We start from the raw sequence: 22,076 nt of genomic DNA, 5'->3' as shown, positions 1-22,076 counted from the left end.
GTACATGCCAGTTGAATCATTTTGGGCTCTAATCAAATTAGTAAATTCAAGAAAAGAACATTGATCTTCACCACTGAAACATTTCACTAACATAGAAATTAATAATATCTATAAATGTTTAGAACTTTGGGTGGGCATGGTTGGGAATTCACTCTCCTATAAATCTTTTCTAACAACAGCACATTTGCATAATATGTGGTATGATAACGTTTGAGAAAATTATAAAAAGGAACTTTCATTAAAGTGAGAAACGTTTTATATTGCAGATAAAATTGCGATTCCAGACTTTGGTACTGGTGCTATGGAAAACTGGGGTCTGATCACATACAGAGAAACCAATTTACTGTATGACAAAGAAGAATCTGCATCCATCAACAAGCAGAGAGTGGCGGCTGTCATTGCTCATGAGCTTGTTCATCAGGTATACTTTGCTCACATTAGATTCAATATAAAGCAACGTAGGACAGAAGAGTGTGGAAATAGTGACACCATTAAAATAAGCATTGCTACCAACATATTGTGTTTATTTTCGTGGAAATTAGTGGAACACTATATTCAGATGAATAAAAGTGGACAGCATTAAGCTTCTCAGGACACATAGTTTAGAGGTCTCTGTGATGCAACATAACTAAGATGAAAACATACTAAACCTCTCACTAAATGTAATAGAATATGAAGTCTTTTTTCAAGTGGTGCTTGACAGGTGTGCTGCTTTACAATTTGTATATGTAGGTGATGTGCCCTTCATAGTAAACTGTGTGTAACATTACTTCATAATGCAGAATACATAATAAAACAATGTTTGATCAGAAGAAAGGAGTAATGCAGGACCAAAACACATCCAAACAGTAGCTTGGTGCTTATAGCTGATATTCTGCAATCATGGCTGCTGATACTGTTGGAGTTCTGTTTAAATGAAGGGCTAAATAGTTCAGTTTCCAGGAATATACATCAATAAGTTCAGATCTCATCGATTGGTAGAGTGCATTCTTCAGACTTGTACTCATAGACACGACTGGACTCAGCATCTTAAGCAATACTCGCAAACTTTGTCAGACCAGCCCACAAACAGCATGTACAAAAGAGCACAGTGAGTGACTCTTATCAGTGCAAGAAGTGTTTCTGGGTGGTTCTAAACCATGATTTGTTTTGAAAAATAATTGTAAATATGGAGTATTTTACAACAATAATTTGTACTATAGAACCTTATTCAGTCATTGAATGGATGGATGGATGTAGATCGGAGACATGGCTGCATGGCTCAATGAATGAATAGTAGTTGGATGGGCGACAAGTGGGTGAGGAATCAATTCATGAACTGATGACAATGAATAAGGACTTTTAGCTAAGTGCAGCACATGGACTTAAAGCCAAGGGTTGTGTTCTCTGGTTTTCATTAGGTAGTGTGGGTGTCCCTTAGGCACCGCTACTTTTTCCTGAGTGTCTAATTTGACTTTGAAATTGTGCCGCTAAAAATATTGGGGGGACCAGAACCTTTCAATACTGTTATAATTGTGCATTGTTTTTATAAACATTTGCTGCTAAATTCTCCAAGGGGGACATGAGCCTTTACCTGCTTTCCGCATTCTGATGGGGGGCACCACGAGCGAGTCACAAGTGTTCAAGTGGCCTCACTCACAACCTTTGCTTTTTAACTGCCATCTTGAGGTTCCAAGGGACTGCTCGGTTGCAGGCTAGTTTTTTTCCTCTCTCCCCTGTTTCAGGATGGCCACAGCGCGTATGCACCAAGACAAGTAGAGTGTCTCTCAGGCACTGCTATTTTTTTCAACTGGTTCTTATTTGGTTTTAAATTTGTGCTGCTAAAAATCTTGGGTGGAACCAGAACCTTTCAAAACCATTTCAATTATGTATTGTTTTTATAAAGTTGTGACTGCTAAATTCACCATGGGAAACCAGGGCCTTTTGCTGCTTTTGGCATTGTGTGTGGGGCATTATGAGCGAGACACACATGTTCAAGTGGCCTCGCTCGCAACCTTTGTTTTTTAGCCATCTTCTGGTTTGTGAGGGACTGCCTGGTTAGTGGGCTAGTCTTTCTTTTACCGCCCCTATTTTGGAATGGCCACAGGGTGGACATTTTAAGACAGGTAACGTATCTCTCGGGCATTGCTACTTTTTTTCCTCTGTGTCTTATCTGATTTTAAAATTGTGCTGCTAAAAAATCTTGCGGGGAACAGGGGCCTCTTAAAACCGTTTTAATTACTTATTGTTTTTATAGAATTTGGGCTGCTAAATTCACCAGGGGGGAACAAGAGTCTTTTACTTCTTTTGGCATTCTGTTTTGGGGCACTATAAGTGAGGCACACATGTTCAAGTGGCCTCACTCACAACCTTTGCCTTTTAGCTGCCATCTTGGGGTTGTGAGAGACTGCTCAATTAGCGGGCCAACTTTCCTCACTCCCCTATTTCATGATGGCCACAGCACGGACGCGCCAAAGGTGTACCAAAGGCGCATCAAATGCAAGCCTGTTTGAGTCTGTCTGCATCTGTTCACACCCAAACAGGCCCCAGAACCCTGCCCTTTTTGGTCCAGATTTGAGGACTTTCTCAGCCAAACAACTAAGAGCTCTCCAGCCCACCTGTCCTGAAGCCTGTTGAGCCTCACTTGATCCATCTAAGAGTGCACAAACATGCACCCTTTGCAATTTCTCATTACATCCATGAGCTACCAAGACACATCAAACTGCAGGGTTTGCTCCCTCTGTAGGCTTGCCAGGGTGCAGTTAAGCTCCATCACTACGCTCTGGGCCTAAGAGCAATTTCCACCTTTACAGCATCAATGTTCACTTTACCCAGTCATCAGCAAAACATCCATGACTTTGTGGTGGGCGACAACCCAATGCCTTGTTCCTTACAGAAACCTGGCTCAACAAGGCTTCTATGATGCATGTAATAGCAGCCCTTCCCCAGGGTTACTCCATTCTGAGGAGGGATAGACCCAACAAATGAGGAGGGGGATAACTTTTATGTCTAAAAGCACATAAAAATGTGAAATTCACGAACTGTCTGCTCCAGCCTGCGAAGCAATCTCCTTTTTGTTGGAACTTATCTCTAAATTTACTATATCCAGCATTTTAATATACTGCCTCCTGGGGGATGCAGGGAACTCCTTCTTAACCCCTTCGCTGCCAGGCCTTTTCCCCCTCCTGTGCCAGGCCTTTTTTTGCCTATTTGGGGCAGTTTGCGCTTAGGCCCTCATAACTTTTTGTCCACATAAGCTAACCAAGCCAAATTTTCGTCCTTTTTTTCCAACATCCTAGGGATTCTAGAGGTACCCAGACTTTGTGGGTTCCCTTGAAGGAGGCCAAGAAATTGGCCAAAATACAGTGAAAATTTCGTTTTTTTCAAAAAAAATTGAAAAAGTGGCTGCAGAAGAAGGCTTGTGGATTTCCCCCTGAAAACGGCATCAACAAAGGGTTTGCAGTGCTAAACTCAGCAGCTTCCTAGCTTTCAGGAACAGGCAGACTTGAATCAGAAAACCCAATTTTTCAACACAATTTTGGCATTTTACTGGGGCATACCCCATTTTTGCAATTTTTTGTGCTTTCAGCCTCCTTCCAGTCAGTGACAGGAATGGGCATGAAACCAATGCTGGATCCCAGATACCTAACCATTTCTGAAAAGTAGACAAAATTCTGAATTCAGCAAGGGGTCATTTGTGTAGATCCTACAAGGGTTTCCTACAGAAAATAACAGCTGAAAAAGAAAAATATTTAAATTGAGGTGAAAAAAACATCAATTTTTCTCTACGTTTTACTCTGTAACTTTTCCCTGCAATGTCAGATTATGGAAAGCAATATACTGTTACGTCTGCTGGACTCCTCTGGTTGCGGGGATATATAGGGCTTGTAGGTTCATCAAGAACCCGAGGAACCCAGAGCCAATAAATGAGCTGCACCCTGCAGTGCGTTTTCATTCTATACCGGGTATACAGCAATTCATTTGCTGAAATATAAAGAGTAAAAAATTGCTATCAAGAAAACCTTTGCATTTCCAAAAAGGGCACAAGATAAGGTGCTGAGGAGCAGTGGTTATTTGCATATCTCTGAATTCCGGGGTGACCATACTAGCATGTGAATTATAGGGAATTTCTCAAATAGATGTCTTTTTTACACACTCTCCTATATTTGGAAGGAAAAAATGTAGAGAAAGACAAGGGGCAATAGCACTTGTTTTGCTAATCTATGTTCCCCCAAGTCTCCCGATAAAAATGATACCTCACTTGTGTGGGTAGGCCTAGCGCCCGCGACAGGAAACGCCCCAAAACGCAACGTGGACACATCCCATTTTTTTGAAAGAAAACAGAGGTGTTTTTTGCGAAGTGCCTACCTGCAGGTTTTGGCCTCTAGCTCAGCCGCCACCTAGGGAAACCTACCAAACCTGTGCATTTCTGAAAACTAGAGACCTAGGGGAATCCAAGGAGGGGTGACTTGCGGGGCTCGGACCAGGTTCTGTTACCCAGAATCCTTTGCAAACCTCAAAATTTGGCTAAAAAAACACATGTTCCTCACATTTCTGTGGCAGAAAGTTCTGGAATCTGAGAGGAGCCACAAATTTCCTTCCACCCAGCGTTCCCCCAAGTCTCCCGATAAAAATGATACCTCACTTGTGTGGGTAGGCCTAGCGCCCGCGACAGGAAACACCCCAAATCGCAACGTGGACACATCCAAAATTTTGGAAGAAAACAGAGGTGTTTTTTGCGAAGTGCCTACCTGTAGATTTTGGCCTCTAGCTCAGCAGGCACCTAGGGAAACCTACCAAACCTGTGCATTTCTGAAAACTAGAGACCTAGGGGAATCCAAGATGGGGTGACTTGCGGGGCTCGGACCAGGTTCTGTTACCCAGAATCGTTTGCAAACCTCAAAATTTGGCTAAAAAAACACATGTTCCTCACATTTCTGTGGCAGAAAGTTCTGGAATCTGAGAGGAGCCACAAATTTCCTTCCACCCAGCGTTCCCCCAAGTCTCCCGATAAAAATGATACCTCACTTGTGTGGGTAGGCCTAGCGCCCGCGACAGGAAACACCCCAAATCGCAACGTAGACACATCCAAAATTTTGGAAGAAAACAGAGGTGTTTTTTGCGAAGTGCCTACCTGTAGATTTTGGCCTCTAGCTCAGCAGGCACCTAGGGAAACCTACCAAACCTGTGCATTTCTGAAAACTAGAGACCTAGGGGAATCCAAGATGGGGTGACTTGCGGGGCTCGGACCAGGTTCTGTTACCCAGAATCGTTTGCAAACCTCAAAATTTGGCTAAAAAAAAAACACATGTTCCTCACATTTCTGTGGCAGAAAGTTCTGGAATCTGAGAGGAGCCACAAATTTCCTTCCACCCAGCGTTCCCCCAAGTCTCCCGATAAAAATGATACCTCACTTGTGTGGGTAGGCCTAGCGCCGGCGACAGGAAACACCCCAAAGCGCAACGTGGACACATCCCAAATTTTGGAAGAAAACAGAGGTGTTTTTTGCGAAGTGCCTACCTGTAGATTTTGGCCTCTAGCTCAGCCGGCACCTAGGGAAACCTATCAAACCTGTGCATTTCTGAAAACTAGAGACCTAGGGGAATCCAAGGAGGGGTGACTTGCGGGGCTCGGACCAGGTTCTGTTACCCAGAATCCTTTGCAAACCTCAAAATTTGGCTAAAAAAACACATGTTCCTCACATTTCTGTGGCAGAAAGTTCTGGAATCTGAGAGGAGCCACAAATTTCCTTCCACCCAGCGTTCCCCCAAGTCTCCCGATAAAAATGATACCTCACTTGTGTGGGTAGGCCTAGCGCTGGCGACAGGAAACACCCCAAAGCGCAACGTGGACACATCCAAAATTTTGGAAGAAAACAGAGGTGTTTTTTGCGAAGTGCCTACCTGTAGATTTTGGCCTCTAGCTCAGCCGGCACCTAGGGAAACCTACCAAACCTGTGCATTTCTGAAAACTAGAGACCTAGGGGAATCCAAGGAGGGGTGACTTGCGGGGCTCGGACCAGGTTCTGTTACCCAGAATCCTTTGCAAACCTCAAAATTTGGCTAAAAAAACACATGTTCCTCACATTTCTGTGGCAGAAAGTTCTGGAATCTGAGAGGAGCCACAAATTTCCTTCCACCCAGCGTTCCCCCAAGTCTCCCGATAAAAATGATACCTCACTTGTGTGGGTAGGCCTAGCGCCGGTGACAGGAAACACCCCAAAGCGCAACGTGGACACATCCAAAATTTTGGAAGAAAACAGAGGTGTTTTTTGCGAAGTGCCTACCTGTAGATTTTGGCCTCTAGCTCAGCCGGCACCTAGGGAAACCTACCAAACCTGTGCATTTCTGAAAACTAGAGACCTAGGGGAATCCAAGATGGGGTGACTTGTGGGGCTCGGAGCAGGTTCTGTTACCCAGAATCCTTTGCAAACCTCAAAATTTGGCTAAAAAAACACATGTTCCTCACATTTCAGTGGCAGAAAGTTCTGGAATCTGAGAAGAGCCACAAATTTCCTTCCACCCATCATTCCCCTAAGTCTCTCCTCACTTCTGTGGGTAGGCCTAGCGCCCACAAAAGGAAATGGCCCAAAACACAACGTGGACAGAACATATTTTTTCACAGAAAACAGAGGTGTTTTTTGCAAAGTGCCTACCTGTGGAGTTTGGCCTCTAGCTCAGCCAGCCCTGGGGGGGGGGGGTGGCAGAAATGCCCTAAAATAAATTTGACCCCCCCCAAAGCCCCCCCTGCCCCTGCCCGGGAACAACCCCTGCCTACGGGGTCGCTCCCTCCGTATGACATTGGCACCAAAAAACAAATCCCCGGTGCCTAGTGGTTTCTGCCCCCTTGGGGGCAGATTGACCTAAAATCGGCCAATCTGCCCCCAAGGGGGCAGAAATGGTCTAAATACAATTTGCCCCCCAGGGGAGCGACCCTTGCCTGATGGGTCGCTCACCATCTCTAAAAAAAGAAACAACAAAAAAAAAAAAACACAAAAAAAAAAATTGACCTGGCGCCTAGAGGGTTCTGCCCCCCCCAGGGGGCAGTTCGGCCTAATAATAGACCGATCTGCCCCCCGGGGGGGCAGAAATGGCCTAAAATAAATTTGCCCCCCCAACCCCCACCCCCCCCCCCGGGAGCGACCCTTGCCTACGGGGTCGCTCCCCCTGCGTGACATTGGCGCCAAAAAACAAATCCCCGGTGCCTAGTGGTTTCTGCCCCCTTGGGGGCAGATTGACCTAAAATCGGCCAATCTGCCCCCAGGGGGGCAGAAATGGCCTAAATACAATTTGCCCCCCAGGGGAGAGACCCTTGCCTGATGGGTCGCTCCCCATCTCTAAAAAAAGAAACAACAAAAAAAAAAAAACACAAAAAAAAATTTGCCCTGGCGCCTAGAGGTTTCTGCCCCCCTTGGGGGCAGAAATGGCCTAAAATAAATTGCCCTCTCCCCCAGGGAGCGACCCTTGCCTAAGGGGTCGCTCCCTTTGTGTGAAATTCACGCAAAGAAAAAACTCCCTGGTGTCTAGTGGTTTCTACCCCCCTTGGGGGCAGATTGGCCTCATCAAAATAGGCCAATCTGCCCCCAAGGGGGGCAGAAATGGGCAAAATATAATTTTCCCCCAAGGGGAGCGACCCTCGCCTAAGGGGTCGCTCCCCACCAAAAAAAAAAAAAATGAAACATAAAAAAATCAATAAAAAAAAAATGGTCCCTGGTGCTTACAGGTTTCTGCCCCCCCTGAGGGCAGATCGGCCTAATAGTAGGCCGATCTTCCCCCAGGGGGGTCAGAAAAGGCCTTCCCGAAATTATGCCCCCCCCTGGGAGCGACCCTTGCCCAAGGGGTCGCTCCCTTTTGTCAATAACAATAAAAAATAAAAAAAATCCCTGGTGTCTAGTGGTTTCTACCCCCCTTGGGGGCAGATTGGCCTCATCAAAATAGGCCAGTCTGCCCCCAAGGGGGGCAGAAATGGCCAAAATATAATTTTCCCCCAAGGGGAGCGACCCTTGCCTAAGGGGTCGCTCCCCACCAAAAAAAAAAAAAATGAAACATAAAAAAAAAAAAAAAAAAAAAAAGGTCCCTGGTGCGTAGAGGTTTCTGCCCCCAGGGGGGGGCAGAAAAGGCCTTCCCGAAAATATGCCCCCCCTGGGAGCGACCCTTGCCCAAGGGGTCGCTCCCTTTTGTCAATAACAGAAAAAAAAAAAAATCCCTGTTGTCTAGTGGGGTTTCAAAAGCCGGATTGCAAGCAATCTGGCTTTTGAAACCCTCGGAGGGACTTCAAAGGGAAGGAAATACTTTTCCTTCCCTTTGAAGCCCCTCCGGGCCTCCCAGTGATTGAAAGAGAAATGCTTTTGCATTTCTTTTTCAATCGCGCTGGAAGCAGAGCTTCCAGCGCGACTAGGGAGGCCCCTGTGACAAATCAGCGCGCGCTCGCGCGCTGACGTCACAGGGGGGGGTGGAAGGGGAAGGTCTTCCCCCTCCATCCCCGACTTGGGGGGGGGAGGGGGGTGCACGGGGGGCGCGCTAGCGCGCCCCCAAGTTTCCCTGTGCCATGGACGAGATGATCTCGTCCAAGGCACAGGGGAACTGTAGCCTTGGACGAGATCATCTCGTCCAAGGCACAGAAGAGGTTAAATCTGCTACTTTTATTTTCTTAGGGGACTTGAATATTCATCTAGAGGACAATCTTTGCAGTCTTGGTCAGAGGACCTGAAAGCCCTGGACTTGATGTTTATACATTAAACCCCAAACCACATAGCAGGCCACCTTCTATATCTGATCTTTTCTAATAAAAAAAAAAAAGCTTGCTTCTTTTCCTACAGTGCCACTGTTGTGGTCAGATCACCATGCTGTACCGTTTACTGCTTGATCCAGATCAGTTCCACCTAGCAAGGAGGATAGACTACTGCTCAAGACTGCTCACGACCAAGGCCTGGTCGAGGCTGGACACCCCCGCCCTTAACCACCAACTGAGGAATACGATGTCTTGCCTAGCTCAAGTGGCCGAGCTTGATCAGTCCAAGGTTGATGCCTGGCTGGAGGATTAACTGGGCATTGTCCTGCCTTCTAAACTCACTCACAGGATGCATTTTAGCACCTTTCATTCAAAAGTGAGGATGCATTTTTTCCAAACATAGAAGGACAAAAGTCAAGAGACCAACACACTGCTCTAACAGGCTTGGATATTAAAGATGGCTCAGGAAACCAGGCTTCATGTTTTGAGTTGAGCACATGGACTAGAAAAAGGGACCAGCAAGATTAAAGAAGATAGAGCCATTTACTAAATCTACCACCCTTCATTCTCCAATAAAAAAGTTAGTCCAAATATTAAATGTATCAAAGCTTTATACGTTATCAACAAAGTATGCATTCTTATTATATACCATTATATAGGGCAGGGCATTTTTTCAACAGCTAGATTTTCTGTGGTCGGTAGATTATAAAAAACATGCATGTTACCCATGGATGAATATCCTACGCTGATAGGAAATTGTGTGCATGACTTGACAATTTTTTTCCTGTAGTGGTTTAACCTTGCTTACACCACCTCTGCTCCACCAAGAATGAGATCTGTGGATGGTGGAAATATATTACAGCACAATACATTTCATAATTTGACAGAGGGGAGAGGGTTAGGCAATTAACTAAAAGATGGCTAGGGCAAATTAGGGAATAGTTGAGAGACAGTCTTTAACAATCTGTTGACTCCTCCCAACTTAGCTACCTAGGCCACAGTGCAACATAGAGAAGAACCACTTTGTTCAAAATGATTTATAACAATTAAAAATATACTTCATTTATATGGTGCAGTTGCATTCTGGCATTGTCTGTCTTGGGAACAGGGGTGAACCGTAGAACAGAAACACTATGGAGGTCCCTTGCAGAAGAGAAGACCTATTGAACTAAAAAAACAGGAAGGACAGTATTCGAGAGTTGCGGTATACAGGGAGAATGAGGTCTCAGAGTGAAGGACGTTCAGTTGGCATCTACATTAACTAAAGATCAATCTAATAACTCTTCCTGACGGCAGGCTGCATGATTACACAACATTTTAAAAAATCCACTTTAGCTTTGCCCATCATGTCCACTAGATTGTCATTAGGATTTGACACTCAAGCTACTAGTCAGTATTATTCTACAAAGGCCACCTCTTTCCAGTCCTTAGGGTTATGGTTCTTTAAGTTTCCCACAGAGGTAAATAGATATCCCCTTCTCCTGGATGTTGCCAGTTGAACATGCAGAACTTTCATTAAAAAAAAGACAGACCTCTTCATCAAGGAAAGAAAGAGACATTGAGTCTTAGAGTCAAGGTAAACTGAGAAGTCTAACAACAATGAAGAGATGCTGGTGTGCCATTACCCAATTGCCTTTCTTGTTTTCTCTCTGCCTGCTCACCATCCATTGTCGATCTTGCTTCCCCACCTCCATTCATTGTCTGTGTGCTTTCCCCACTCCCCTCTATTGTCTTTTTGCCTCTCCATCCCCAGACAGCCACTCCATGTTATCCATTTGCTTTCCCATCCCTACCTCTGTTGTCCTAATGCATTCTCATCCCTCAACCCTCTGTTGGCTATGTACTTCCCCATGCCCAACCACTCACCCTCCATTGTTTGTGTACTTCCCTCATCTCCCGACTCTCCATTGTCCATGTGCTGTCCCATTGTTGCCTCTTTCTTGTTCTCTTATCCCCACCCACATTCTTCTCTACCACCCTCTCTCCATTTATGTTGCCTCATCCCACTACAACAAAAACGTGGATAAGAACTGTGTCAAAACAATGCATTTTAAGCAACTTTTCATTTACTAGTACACCTTGGATTAGTAAAAAAAAAGAAAAAAAAATCCTTTCCTCAATTTGTAGGAGTGTGGATCCGTGTTAGCAAGTGCCTACAAAAAGATGCAACAGCCACACCTTATAACTTTTTTTAGATCATTTTACGCTATGATGCACAGTAAACGCACTGTTTTTCAGTATGTTAAAAGTCAATGCCAAAAGCCAAGCGGTCTCATGGTGACACCTATTACCTTTGTCAATGCCTGTTATTTTATTGACTGTTGATTAGCAGCAGGAGACGTTGTCTTGCAAAGTTGATTATTTCACTAGTAGTGGACTCTGCTGTTTTAGCATAATTCTAGAACCACTACAGTGCTCTCCATAAATTGGAGAAGACAGCACTTCAATGTATCTTTGCCCTAGTAGTTACAATCTTTCATCTCCAATTCAATTACTCTCTTGATGATCCTTTTGTTTTAAATGATGATTTCTAGGACTGAAAAAGGAATGATAGTATAAAATCCATGTTTGTGCCATGGATTCATTATAGTATCACCAATGCACTATTCAGAGGACACAATTCTTGTTGCAGTCCTATATTTATATCCAGAAGAAGGATTGCACTGTTGACCAAACCTGCTACTTCTCCATCAGAAGATTTTATTGGACATGAAAGAAAAATACATTTGATAAAGTTTGCAAATGCTTTGGGCGTCTTGGCGCTGCCAGCCTCAACAGAGAGGGAAAGGACGATAAGAAAAAGAAAGGGGCATTTTACATAGATGTTGAAAAGCCAAATCTTAAGCTTTTTCATAAAAGACAACAAAGAGGTGCATTTCTTTAGACGAAGAGGCAGAGAGTTCCAGCGTCTAACAGTGCCATGGATGAAACTTCTTCCCCCCCATTGCACTTTTCTGAATTTTGGGATGACTAAATTGAGACAGGTGGTGGATCGCAAAGGTCGGCAAGGAACATACCAGAAGACCCTTTTCTTTAGTTACTCTGGGCTTGTGCAATTTAGGACTTTGAATGCAATACCCAATGCCTTAAAATTGATGCAGTTTTACACAGGAAACAAATGAAGTTGAACAAGAGCCTGAGAGGTGGATTTAGACTTAGCATGCAAGCTGCTGCATTCTGTAGGACCTGTAATTTGTTCAAGAACCTCTTCTGCATGTTAATATAAGGGCATCACTATAGTCTATTTTCAAAAGAATGAGAGCAGTAACAACTAGACTACTTACATCCACAGGAATAAATGGAAGCACCTTCCTTAGGGTCTTTAAAGTTAAAAACAATGAGGAGGTCACTGTATTTACCTGTTTGTCAAATGACAGTTTGTTGTCAAACACAGTCCCAAAGTTTTTAACTTTGGGGACAGAGACCAGTAAGTCTCCTAGCTCTAACGGCCACTGAACTAGAGACCAAAAGGAAATACATTTCCATGATAAGAGGACTTCCGTTTTGTCAGAATTAAATTTTAGGCAATTGTTGGACATCCAGATACCGATATGTTGCATGCAGCTCCGGAACTTAGCAGCTGTGACAGCCTGGTTTCCAGAAACGGAAACCACAATCTGGATGTCATCTGCGTAGCTTACCACTGAGAACCCAAACTTTTTAATGAGGTAGGCTAAGAGCATAACATAAGATTAGAAAGGGTTAGGATCAGGGACTAGCCCTGTGGAACCCCACAGGGGTGGGAGAAAGAGGTTTAGGTGTAGCCCTCCATGGCAACAAATTTCTCTCTTTCAGATAGAAAGGATTTTAGCAGAGCAAGTGCCGAGCCCCGGATACCCAACAAGTTGAGATGTTCAACCAGTACCTCATGATTTACTGGATCAAATGCGGCAGAGAGATGCAACAAAATCAGTGCCGCACTTCTGTCACTATCCAGGATAACTCTCAATTTGTCTGAAGTCACTAACAAAGCAGATTCCTTACTGTGGTGACTCCAGAAACCAATTTGTGTTTGGTCCAGAAGGTTATTAGCTTTAAGAAAGGGAATGAGTTATTTATTAATAGAATTTTATACAATCTTGGAAGGAAAGGGAATATGAGAAATGGGCCTATCCAGCGGGCTAAGATTGGCTTTTTTAGGAGTGGTAAAATAGAGGCAACTTTCCAAGTTTTCGGAAAGTAGCCTTGATTAAACATTTCATTATAAAAGTTGGTCAGATGACAAGGTATTGTTCTAGGTACCAGTTGCAAGATCTTAGGAGGGCAAGGGTCCAGAGGTTAACGGACCTAACAGAGAGTGATACATCCAGAACTTGATCTATGGTTAGGGTGGAGAAAGACAAGAGCACCATTTCACCTGGAGGAAAGGAAGTCTACACATAACTTGGGAGAATCCCAGTGTAGATGTTGTCTACAGTAATATTCAGAGATGTTGAAGAGTTAACCACCTTCGCCTGAAAGGCAGACCGATTTTATCACATGATTGACTGCTTGAGATTTTGTTAGGACCTTCTATCTTAGCAGGTTTTTTTATTATTAAAAATACATCTTTAGAGGAGTTTTTAGAAGATAGGATCTTCTGTTAAAAATAGGCAGATTTTTCTTTGAAAATCAGCTCTTTATTGTTAGAAATTTCCAGTTTATAGCTATTTTGTTTTCTGCAGGATCATACTTTTCCCTCCAACAACGCGCCTACCGCCAGCAGCGCTGTTTCATTTCTTCAATTTTCTCAGAGAACCAAGGCTGAGACGGAGACACTCTTCTATTTCTTATTTGCTTTACCGGAACTAGTTGACTAAGAACGGAGGCTAAGCAGGACTGATATTCCAAGGTGCCATTGTGAAGGTTTTTCGTGACTGTAGGGGGCATGGTTTGCAGCTTGTTGTTAGTTGTTAGTGTCAATTTTATGCTAATGGCGAATAGCTTTAGGTAACGAAGGAGAGCGTTTCGGGTTTGTCTTACCCTCAAACTTTAGGTAGAATATGATTGCAGCATGATCAGATCATGTTAGTGGTAGTACTTCTGAGAAAGATAATGCAGATTTGTCAGAGAAGCGTGAGTTGGGGAATTGACCAACTGATTCAAGTCAAGACTATTCATTAAGTCTATTAGACCCTCTGTGTCCCTATCATCTTTGTTATCCAGATGGAAATTAAAATAGTCTAGAGCAGTGAAACTGGCCGTCTCGGCTTTACTTCTAGTAGTTGGCAAAAACTATGCAGGAACATTGACCTCAGTCTTGGCGGTCAGCAAATTAACAAACCATTAAAGGAGGTGTTGTTATTAAAAACAAATTCAGAAACTAGAGCCTCACAGTCGACAGAGAGAGGGGCTGCTGAAAAACTACCAGTCAGATAGTTCCTGTACACAACGTCCAGCTCACTCCCTTTGTTTCCAACACGATCTAACCTAAAAACTGAGAAACTAGCTAATACAAGGTCAGGGCCAGAGCTCTCATCAGCCAAGGTTTCAGTAACAAAGGCAAGGATCACATTATGGGCTTGGAGAAGCTCGAAAAATCCCCCCTTATTTTTGATAAGTGATCTGGCATTGATTAAAGTGCCATGAAGCACATAGTGGGTAGACAAAACTGTGTTACGAGCCTGCTCAGTGCTGATAAAGTTGAGATAAGAGAGCAACATTGACAATTCAGTTGCTTGCCTCTCTAGAGGGATCAAACACAGACCGGCATCCACATCTGTCTTGCGCCCACATTTTCAAAAGCTCTTCCCTAGTATATTGGAATCCCAGTCTGGATTCTGATGGCATTGGTGTATGTTTTTCAGACTTAATGCAAAGAGGCCTGTAGAAAGTGCAATAATGTAATGCTTTAGTTCATAGTACAATCCTACTTGCTGACTTCCTGCCTCAAAAACTCCTATCATTTAGATTAGGCGGTCTTTTAGCTGCTGTTTTGACCGTCCTTGATCATGGATTTAGCAGTTGCATCCCCACCCCTCTGATTTACATAAGTATTCATAAACTGATACTGCTCAAAGGTGATTTAGTATTCATAAGGTGAAGTTACAATAGGTTGAAAACTCCTGTGTGAGGACTTTTAAGGGAACATTTTTATCACGCTGAATGATCCTCAAATGCTTATGGGCTTTGAAGAAATGGCTGAAACATGAGTGTAAATACTGTGAAAGGTGACCAGTATGTTGCCAACTACGTATTTTTGAGGAAGTCCTGCACACTTACATTATTACAATCAACTCTACATAGTTCCAGCATAGCCTACATCTACCATGGCTTTGACAGAACATCTGTCATTTTCAGAAGCAGCTAATCCAATTCTATGACCTCTGGGCTTAAGCACTTTGTAATCTTTGGTACGGACCTCTTCCAGCATGCTGGCAGCTTTATGTGCTTTCTCTAGGGTGAATATTGCAACTGTTGCATGCCGAGGAATGCCTAAAAAACCATTGGTGGTGCCCGTGGCTAGCCTTTGCTTAACCATCTTAAAGGTGACCTTGATGGACCTGTAGTTTGCAGTATGATCCATCATCAGGACTATTAGGTGTAGCAGACTCTTGTTTTTGTTGAATTTCCTGGGAAGATTTGGTTTGCCCATTTTAGATTCACTGGTCTCAACAATTACTGCAGTCGCCGTGGCCGTGGCACTAAGAGACATTTATTTGGTTTTGGTGGTGATGGTACCATTGTCGATCCAGGAGTGCTCCTCTCAACATCCTTCTGCCCAGAAGAGCTTTCAGCAGGCATGCTGCAGTGTTCACTTTGGCAGAAAAAGGAAGAGGGCTTGATGCCTGTGATGGCAATAGACTTATTTTCTATGGGCCCAATTCACAAAGGTAAAATTAGAGGTTTGGTCAAACCTAAACCAAACTTCTAAGTTTACAACTTTGGGAATTCACAAAAGGCATTTTTGAGTGCTATCTTTAGGTCAGCACTCGGGGTGGAGATCCACTGCCTTCTGGCTTGGTTTGAGCTAAAGAAATGCCATTTTCAGGCTTACGGACAGTGGTTGAGAACAAAGAAAAATGTTTGGCTATCTGAGCTTACACAGCTGGAGCCTCCCCTCCCCAGCCAGCAACTGCCACAAGCAGGCATAAATCAATCAATCAATCATTCAGTGATTTCTAAAGCACGGATAATCACCTGTGGGATTTGAAGGCAGTAGGGGTACCTAACCTGGGTAGTTACCTAACTTTGGAATGAATTCAAAGCGGCCATCGATTGATCCTTAAAATGTATCTACACAGCAGCAATGAGAATGTGAACGCTCCATTGAGAAGCAACATCAACGTTCTACAGAAGACCAGGACCCAAACAGTAAACCAGCACAAAACGGGACAAAACATAGGAAAACAGAGGAAATATATCCCCAGGCCTCCACCATCTCAAATTGTTCATTGCTTTTACACTGTTATCCCTTAATTCTCATGGGCCTCCCCTTCATCCCCTAGTCCAAACCATACTGCAACACACAAGCAAAATTGAAAAGAAGCCAAGAATCCAAATCCAAAAGTGATTAAGGGCTCAATAAAAAACAGAGCGGAACCTTCAAGACAGGAAGAGGCAGTTGATACTGTTGCCACACTAGCGTCAGCCCCACTTCATTCTGCAAAACAATAAAAAAAAAAAAATGAAATTAGCACTAAAAACGTTTCCTGAACATTCTGTTTGGTTAAAATCTAAACTTAATATGCATTTTGAGCTGATGATCGGTGCTTGGTATTAAGAACAAAAGCTGCTTTCCGTAAAAAGCCTATAATAATTGGTCCTGTATTCCCGCAATAGTTTTTTTACACAAGCAAAATCTTGTTTGCAGAATGCGGGATCATGGCAGAATATAGGGTGTTACACATCACTTCTGCAATCTGAAATACTAGAAATTACACAATGGTAAGCCATTGTAAATTAAATTTAGCTTGGGACTAATAAAACTGTACATGGTCTAGTTATTGAGTCATTGGTCTAGTCACACTTTCTCTGCGAAACATAGTATATGCAAGGATGATATTAATGTAATAAATTTTACTTGTTATGGATTTAGAGATGTGTTGCCAACATGGTTTCCCCCCGACTAAGAGCCAGTAGATGAAAAATAAAACAATAGCTTACCATTGTTTTATTTTTCATCTGCTGGCTCAGCTAGCAGAGAGGGGCAGGGCTGGTCCACAGGAGGTGGGAGGAGGAGAGAGTGCACCTAAGTGTGGATGTGTGTTTGGCCAGCCGTCTCAGGCCGGCCAAACAAACATGTGCACTTAGGTTTCACCAACCCGGATGTGTACTCAGGCGGGCTGGAGAAATTGCATAGACCCCAGGGTTGTGTCCGAGTGGCAGTCCAAGCCGCTCAGACCAATCATGACACTGCCTTCATGCTAGGTTTAGCATGAAAGCAGTTCCAGGATTGCTTGGGAGCTTGTACTGGTGAATGCTGCAACAACAGAAGAGGTGCGAGGCAACAGGAGTCGACGGCGAAGACGGCAACAACAAGAACAGTAAGTGGTGTTTTTCTTTTTCCCCACTCCAACCCCCGACCCCACTTGACATTTGCGGCGACTGCTGCTGGTTGCCAATATGTCAAAAACTACATTGTGTTCGCCACTGGAGACATCACAGTGAGAGAAACGTGCAGTAGGTCTTCAAGTGGTTTCATATAATCAAATCAGCCAGAGAAGATTAATTCTTACTCTTACCTGTAGCCTATTGTAACATCCAAGTAGTTCCTAGAAGTTCTTCGAAAATTATATATTACCTGCATAGTTCCTAAAAGGTGATGACTTTGACCTTTATGGCTCTTCAATCTAGACAGAAGATTGTAGCTATTGGGTGCAATGGCCTAGTCCCAAAGTCAATTAGATTACTTTTTATCGTCTGCCTTGACTCCAGTGATTATATTGCCCCATGGAGAAGTGGTGGAAAGGTGTTTCGGCTAAGAAGATTGTTCATCTACACGCAGTGTTAGAAATTAAGATATTTTTGTTAGAATGCCTGCTAGCTTTTTGCACTTGCTTTGTTAATGGTTCTCACCACATCATCAAGCAGCAATATTAAGCTACTGAAAAATGAGAGTGCAACCGGTTGTAATCCACAAGCTGCGCACATTAAGGACAGTCAACCTGGTCTTCCTCACCACCCTTTGAAAATGCTTAGTTGTGCTCTTTCATGCCCTGTGCACAATCAGCCACAGTCTTGACAATTTTACAATTTCATCTCTTCACTTTAAACTCTCAGGAAATCTTACTTACCGTAAGCTATGCACAATTACACACTGCACAGTCTCTTCCGTATCTTACACAATCTTGGGCACTGCTCAATATCGCCCAGCATTGCACCTCCAGTCAGACTCTAAGCCCAGCTACAATCTGCACACACGTTAGTCAAATATTATACAATCTTCAGCATTGTTTGCTCACATTCACTTGTGCTATGCACACTCTTAGCAGCGCAGTTCTAACACTCTGAAAGCTCACTGTGCACATCTTCATTTCTAGGGTTTAGAATGTAATGAACAAATCCACTAGCACCTATTACAGATTTTCCGGATTGCAATGGGAAACAACGTGCGTGTTGTAATACTTTCCCCACCAATTTCTGCATGTCTCTGTATTTACTGGCGGGTTTCACCCAGTAAGTATCTGCAGGTTCGACCTGCCGATATTTGCCTGAGTTTGAGGGGCGGGAAAACTGCGACTCACTCCTAATTGTGCCCCCCCCATGCATACAAGAGCTTGCACAGGCTCCCAGTTAAACATGGTATTCTTAATTGAGGACTGTGTCCAGTGTGCGGCCTGACCCTTTGTGCACGCCTGTATCAGGACTCAATATGTTGAGAAGTTCATACCGTTAGTGATGGCCAAAGTACCAGCATTTTAAAAACATGATCATAGGGACCTACTGTGCACAATTATTGGAAGGGGACAGTATTTAATTCAGGGCGAATTCTGTGAGAGGCAGGACTACAGTTAGCCTGTAGAGACCAACATTTATCATAGACATTTGCCACTTTTTCTGTAATTGAATGCTGAGAATATAAGCAATAGTCACTGGTCCCTCTTGCAACAGTCTCATTATTTTGTGTCTAACTATAAGTGTACCACATTGAGGAGGGGATGTTAGTGACGTTGGTAAGTAACTGAAGGAATCAAATAATTTAGCATGAATAGAGCTCACTGTTGATGAAAAATAGTGATTGTGGCTGCAATGTCAGTGGAGTTCCCCTTATAAAATATAGTCCTACAGGAAAATGTAATTTTATGGCACAGCTTCAATTACTAATGCAGCTAACATTACAAACTGCTTTTGGTTCTGTTTAAGAGCCACAAACCTTTCGTGGTGACTGGCAAGGCCTAATGTCTGAGTGACATTATTGCATTTCCAAAACAAGGCATTGTTTAACAGATCTGAAATTGTGATATTTGGGCTTATGTGTATATTCACTTTTAATGCTGTGATAGGACTGGTCTGAGCACCGGTGTGGGTTTTGTTTGAATAACGTTGGGTTCCTTTGTTTTGCAAAAAATGCTAATTTGTTTTCCTTTTGTGTTCAGTGGTTTGGGAATATTGTGACTATGGACTGGTGGGATGACCTCTGGCTGAATGAAGGATTTGCCAGTTACTTTGAATACAAGGGAATAAATGCAGCGGAACCAGATTGGGAAATGGTAAGCATTTGTGTAAATACATGTGTTGTTCTTGTCTTTTGTGTGTTTTGAGCATACTCCGTACTGTATAACTGAAAAAACTTAAACATAGACAGTAAGTCAAATCATAAGTACTATAGGCCTGATTTATACTTTTTCAGCACTGCATTTGCATAATGTTTTTACGCAAAAGTGGCACAAACTTACAAAATACAGTTATATTTTGTAAGTTTGAGCCGCTTTGGCGTCAAAAAACGATGCAAATGCGGCACGAAAAAAGTATAAATCAGGGCCTAAATGTCTGAGCAGCACTGAAGGTGTAATACTGGTATTATATATTCGTATATGATTTATAGTGTGATATTATGTATTATATATTTTATATATCTATATATATAAATAGATGTAGACATATTTTTGAAAGTATTTGTTGCACTGCTGCATAGAGTTGCCTATTGTGCACTATCTCTATTTTATATACTTTTTCAATTTATCGTAGTTTGTCTAAATATGAAGCAATCTTCAGGAAAACTGATGCCTTTGACTTTTTTCTGAGACCTGTAGCTCTGACACTTATCAATAGCTTGTTTTTCACCATAGAGGATACACAAAGGTGTTGTTTTAGAAAGCTATCTTGTCCAAAATCCCATCCCATCACACAATTAGGAGTGAAGTATTTTTTCCTTTCTATAGTGGGACTTGTGAATACAAATTTCCAAAGTATGGTGAAATTTCTGTATTTGTGAACTTAAGGATAATGGTCAGTTTGTGTGGATTCCAGGGGATCCTGCCAGGAAAATTAGGTGAACAGTCATAAAACTATAATTGTCTGTGTTTTCACTTACACCATAAATATTTCCACAGCCCAGAATCAGAAGGCCTTGAGGCGTTTTTCTATTTAATCTCTTTGAAAGAGAATATTTGACATGGCACTGGGACTTGGCCTATTGTGAGAGTCACTCTCTCTCTGGCCAGTTACCCCAACAAATAATTATCATTTTTTATTACTTCGCATGCTGGGTCACAACAATGCAAATTTTAGCATGTACAAAAATTCTACTAGTAACCATGGCGCTTTATCTAAAACATGCCTTGAACGCAAACTGAGTGCAAATTAACAATTTCAGGTGTGCGTGAAATCAGGGCAAATGTTCCCATGCATAATCTCTTTCGTGCACTCCATTTAGCAAAATCCTGCTTACTTCTGTCATAATTTACCTGCGGTAATACGTGGCTACTCCGTAGCTAAAATCAAACAATTAGAGTTCGATAATCAAAAGGGACTCGCAGCAATCACAGATTTGTGCCACAAAATAGCTTCATTCGACCACCGAAAGCTGCAGAAAGAAGCGCTGACCTGGAGAAAACATCTCATATTGAACATGTCACCTCTCTAAGTGCCTGAGTTATGCTTTTTTAGTGCCGCATTTGCGACATTTTGTGACGCAAAAGCATCGCAAATGTACAAAATATAACTGAATTTTGTAAGTTTGCGCCGCTTATGCAACAAAAAATTACACAAATGTGGTGCTAAAAAAGTATGAATACAGCCCTAAGGGCTGTATTTATAGGTCCCTAGCGCCACATGAGCATCACTTCAAGTGATGCTACTGTGGCGCTAAGCACAGCGCCGTATTTACATTTTTTCTGGCTTAACGTCACCTTGTAAATACGGCCCCTTCAATGCAGCACTGTGCATGGAAGAGGCGTGCGATGGGTGTTGCTGTGGGCGTGGCACAGCATGCATTTTGACGCTGCCTCAGATTTATGAAATTTCTTAAACCTGAGGCAGCGCCAAAATCTAACACCACACCCAGGAGTGGCGTTAGCTGGGCATAATGAGGAGGAATACTTTTATTCCTCCTCGTTTTTTGCTTTTTCTATGCATGCTGCATTCTGCCGCGCACAGAGAAAAAGCAAAATGACAGAAACGATTGTTTATGTGCAGGAAGGTATCCCTTCCTGCACATAAACAATCATTTGAAAATTACGCTTTGGCACTTTGTGTGTGCTGCATTATGCAGCACCCACAGAAGTGCCAAAGCGCCACTGGTGATTGTTTATGTACAGGAAGGGACACTTTCCCGCACATAAACAATCACACCCCTCAACACAGACATCCTTGCACAATGGTGCAAGGATACCTGTGTTGGCACTGGCTGCTAAATTTAGCACCAGCACAGCGGGAAACACAAGGGTGTGCCGTATTCCCTTAAATACGGCACATTCCTGCATTTCTAAAGTGACGCAGTGCGGCACTGCCAATTTTGGCACAGCAGCCCGCTGCACCACTTTTCTTCAAATCTGCCCCTAAGTACTTTATGGAGTTTTGCAAATTCAGGAATTTTAACGCTTATGTATATTGTGACATTTCAGGTATTGGGTGGACATTCCTTCTACCATATATCATGTTTATTCTATGTTTTCACATTTTTGTGTAGCAGTGAAGCGAGCCACCAATGTATGCCTATTTCTTTAATGCTACATATGCATACTCAATAGGTTACATGCATTACTCACGCATAATGTTGGAAAACCTGTGCACTTCCGTTCGCAGTTTTTCCAGAACTGTGATGATTACTGTACATTTCTCCCAATCCGACATGCATACTTTTACAAAACTACACAGCGTAGGGCATCTGTACTTAACCTTTGGTCAGTGGACCCCCAGTGGTCTGTGACTCATACTCAGTTGGTCCAGGACTGTTTAGAAAATTAGATTATATTAACAGATTGATAAAGTCTATGTATATAAAA

The 22,076-nt window shown here is 43.0% G+C and overlaps 1 protein-coding gene across 1 annotated transcript in view; it reads left to right on the top strand.

The window, feature by feature from the left end:
• Positions 1-22,076, top strand: part of ENPEP (glutamyl aminopeptidase) — a 257,425-nt gene that overhangs the window by 113,786 nt on the left and 121,563 nt on the right. The window contains exons 5-6 of the mRNA XM_069230243.1: positions 267-421; positions 19,227-19,340. Coding sequence (XP_069086344.1) covers positions 267-421; positions 19,227-19,340 — 269 coding nt within the window. The remainder of the gene's footprint in view (positions 1-266; positions 422-19,226; positions 19,341-22,076) is intronic.

This window comes from Pleurodeles waltl, chromosome 1_1 (assembly GCF_031143425.1).
Source record: "Pleurodeles waltl isolate 20211129_DDA chromosome 1_1, aPleWal1.hap1.20221129, whole genome shotgun sequence".
NCBI lineage: Eukaryota > Metazoa > Chordata > Amphibia > Caudata > Salamandridae > Pleurodeles > Pleurodeles waltl.
Note: the sequence above shows the minus strand (reverse complement) of the source record. Positions and strands in the feature narration are given on the sequence as shown.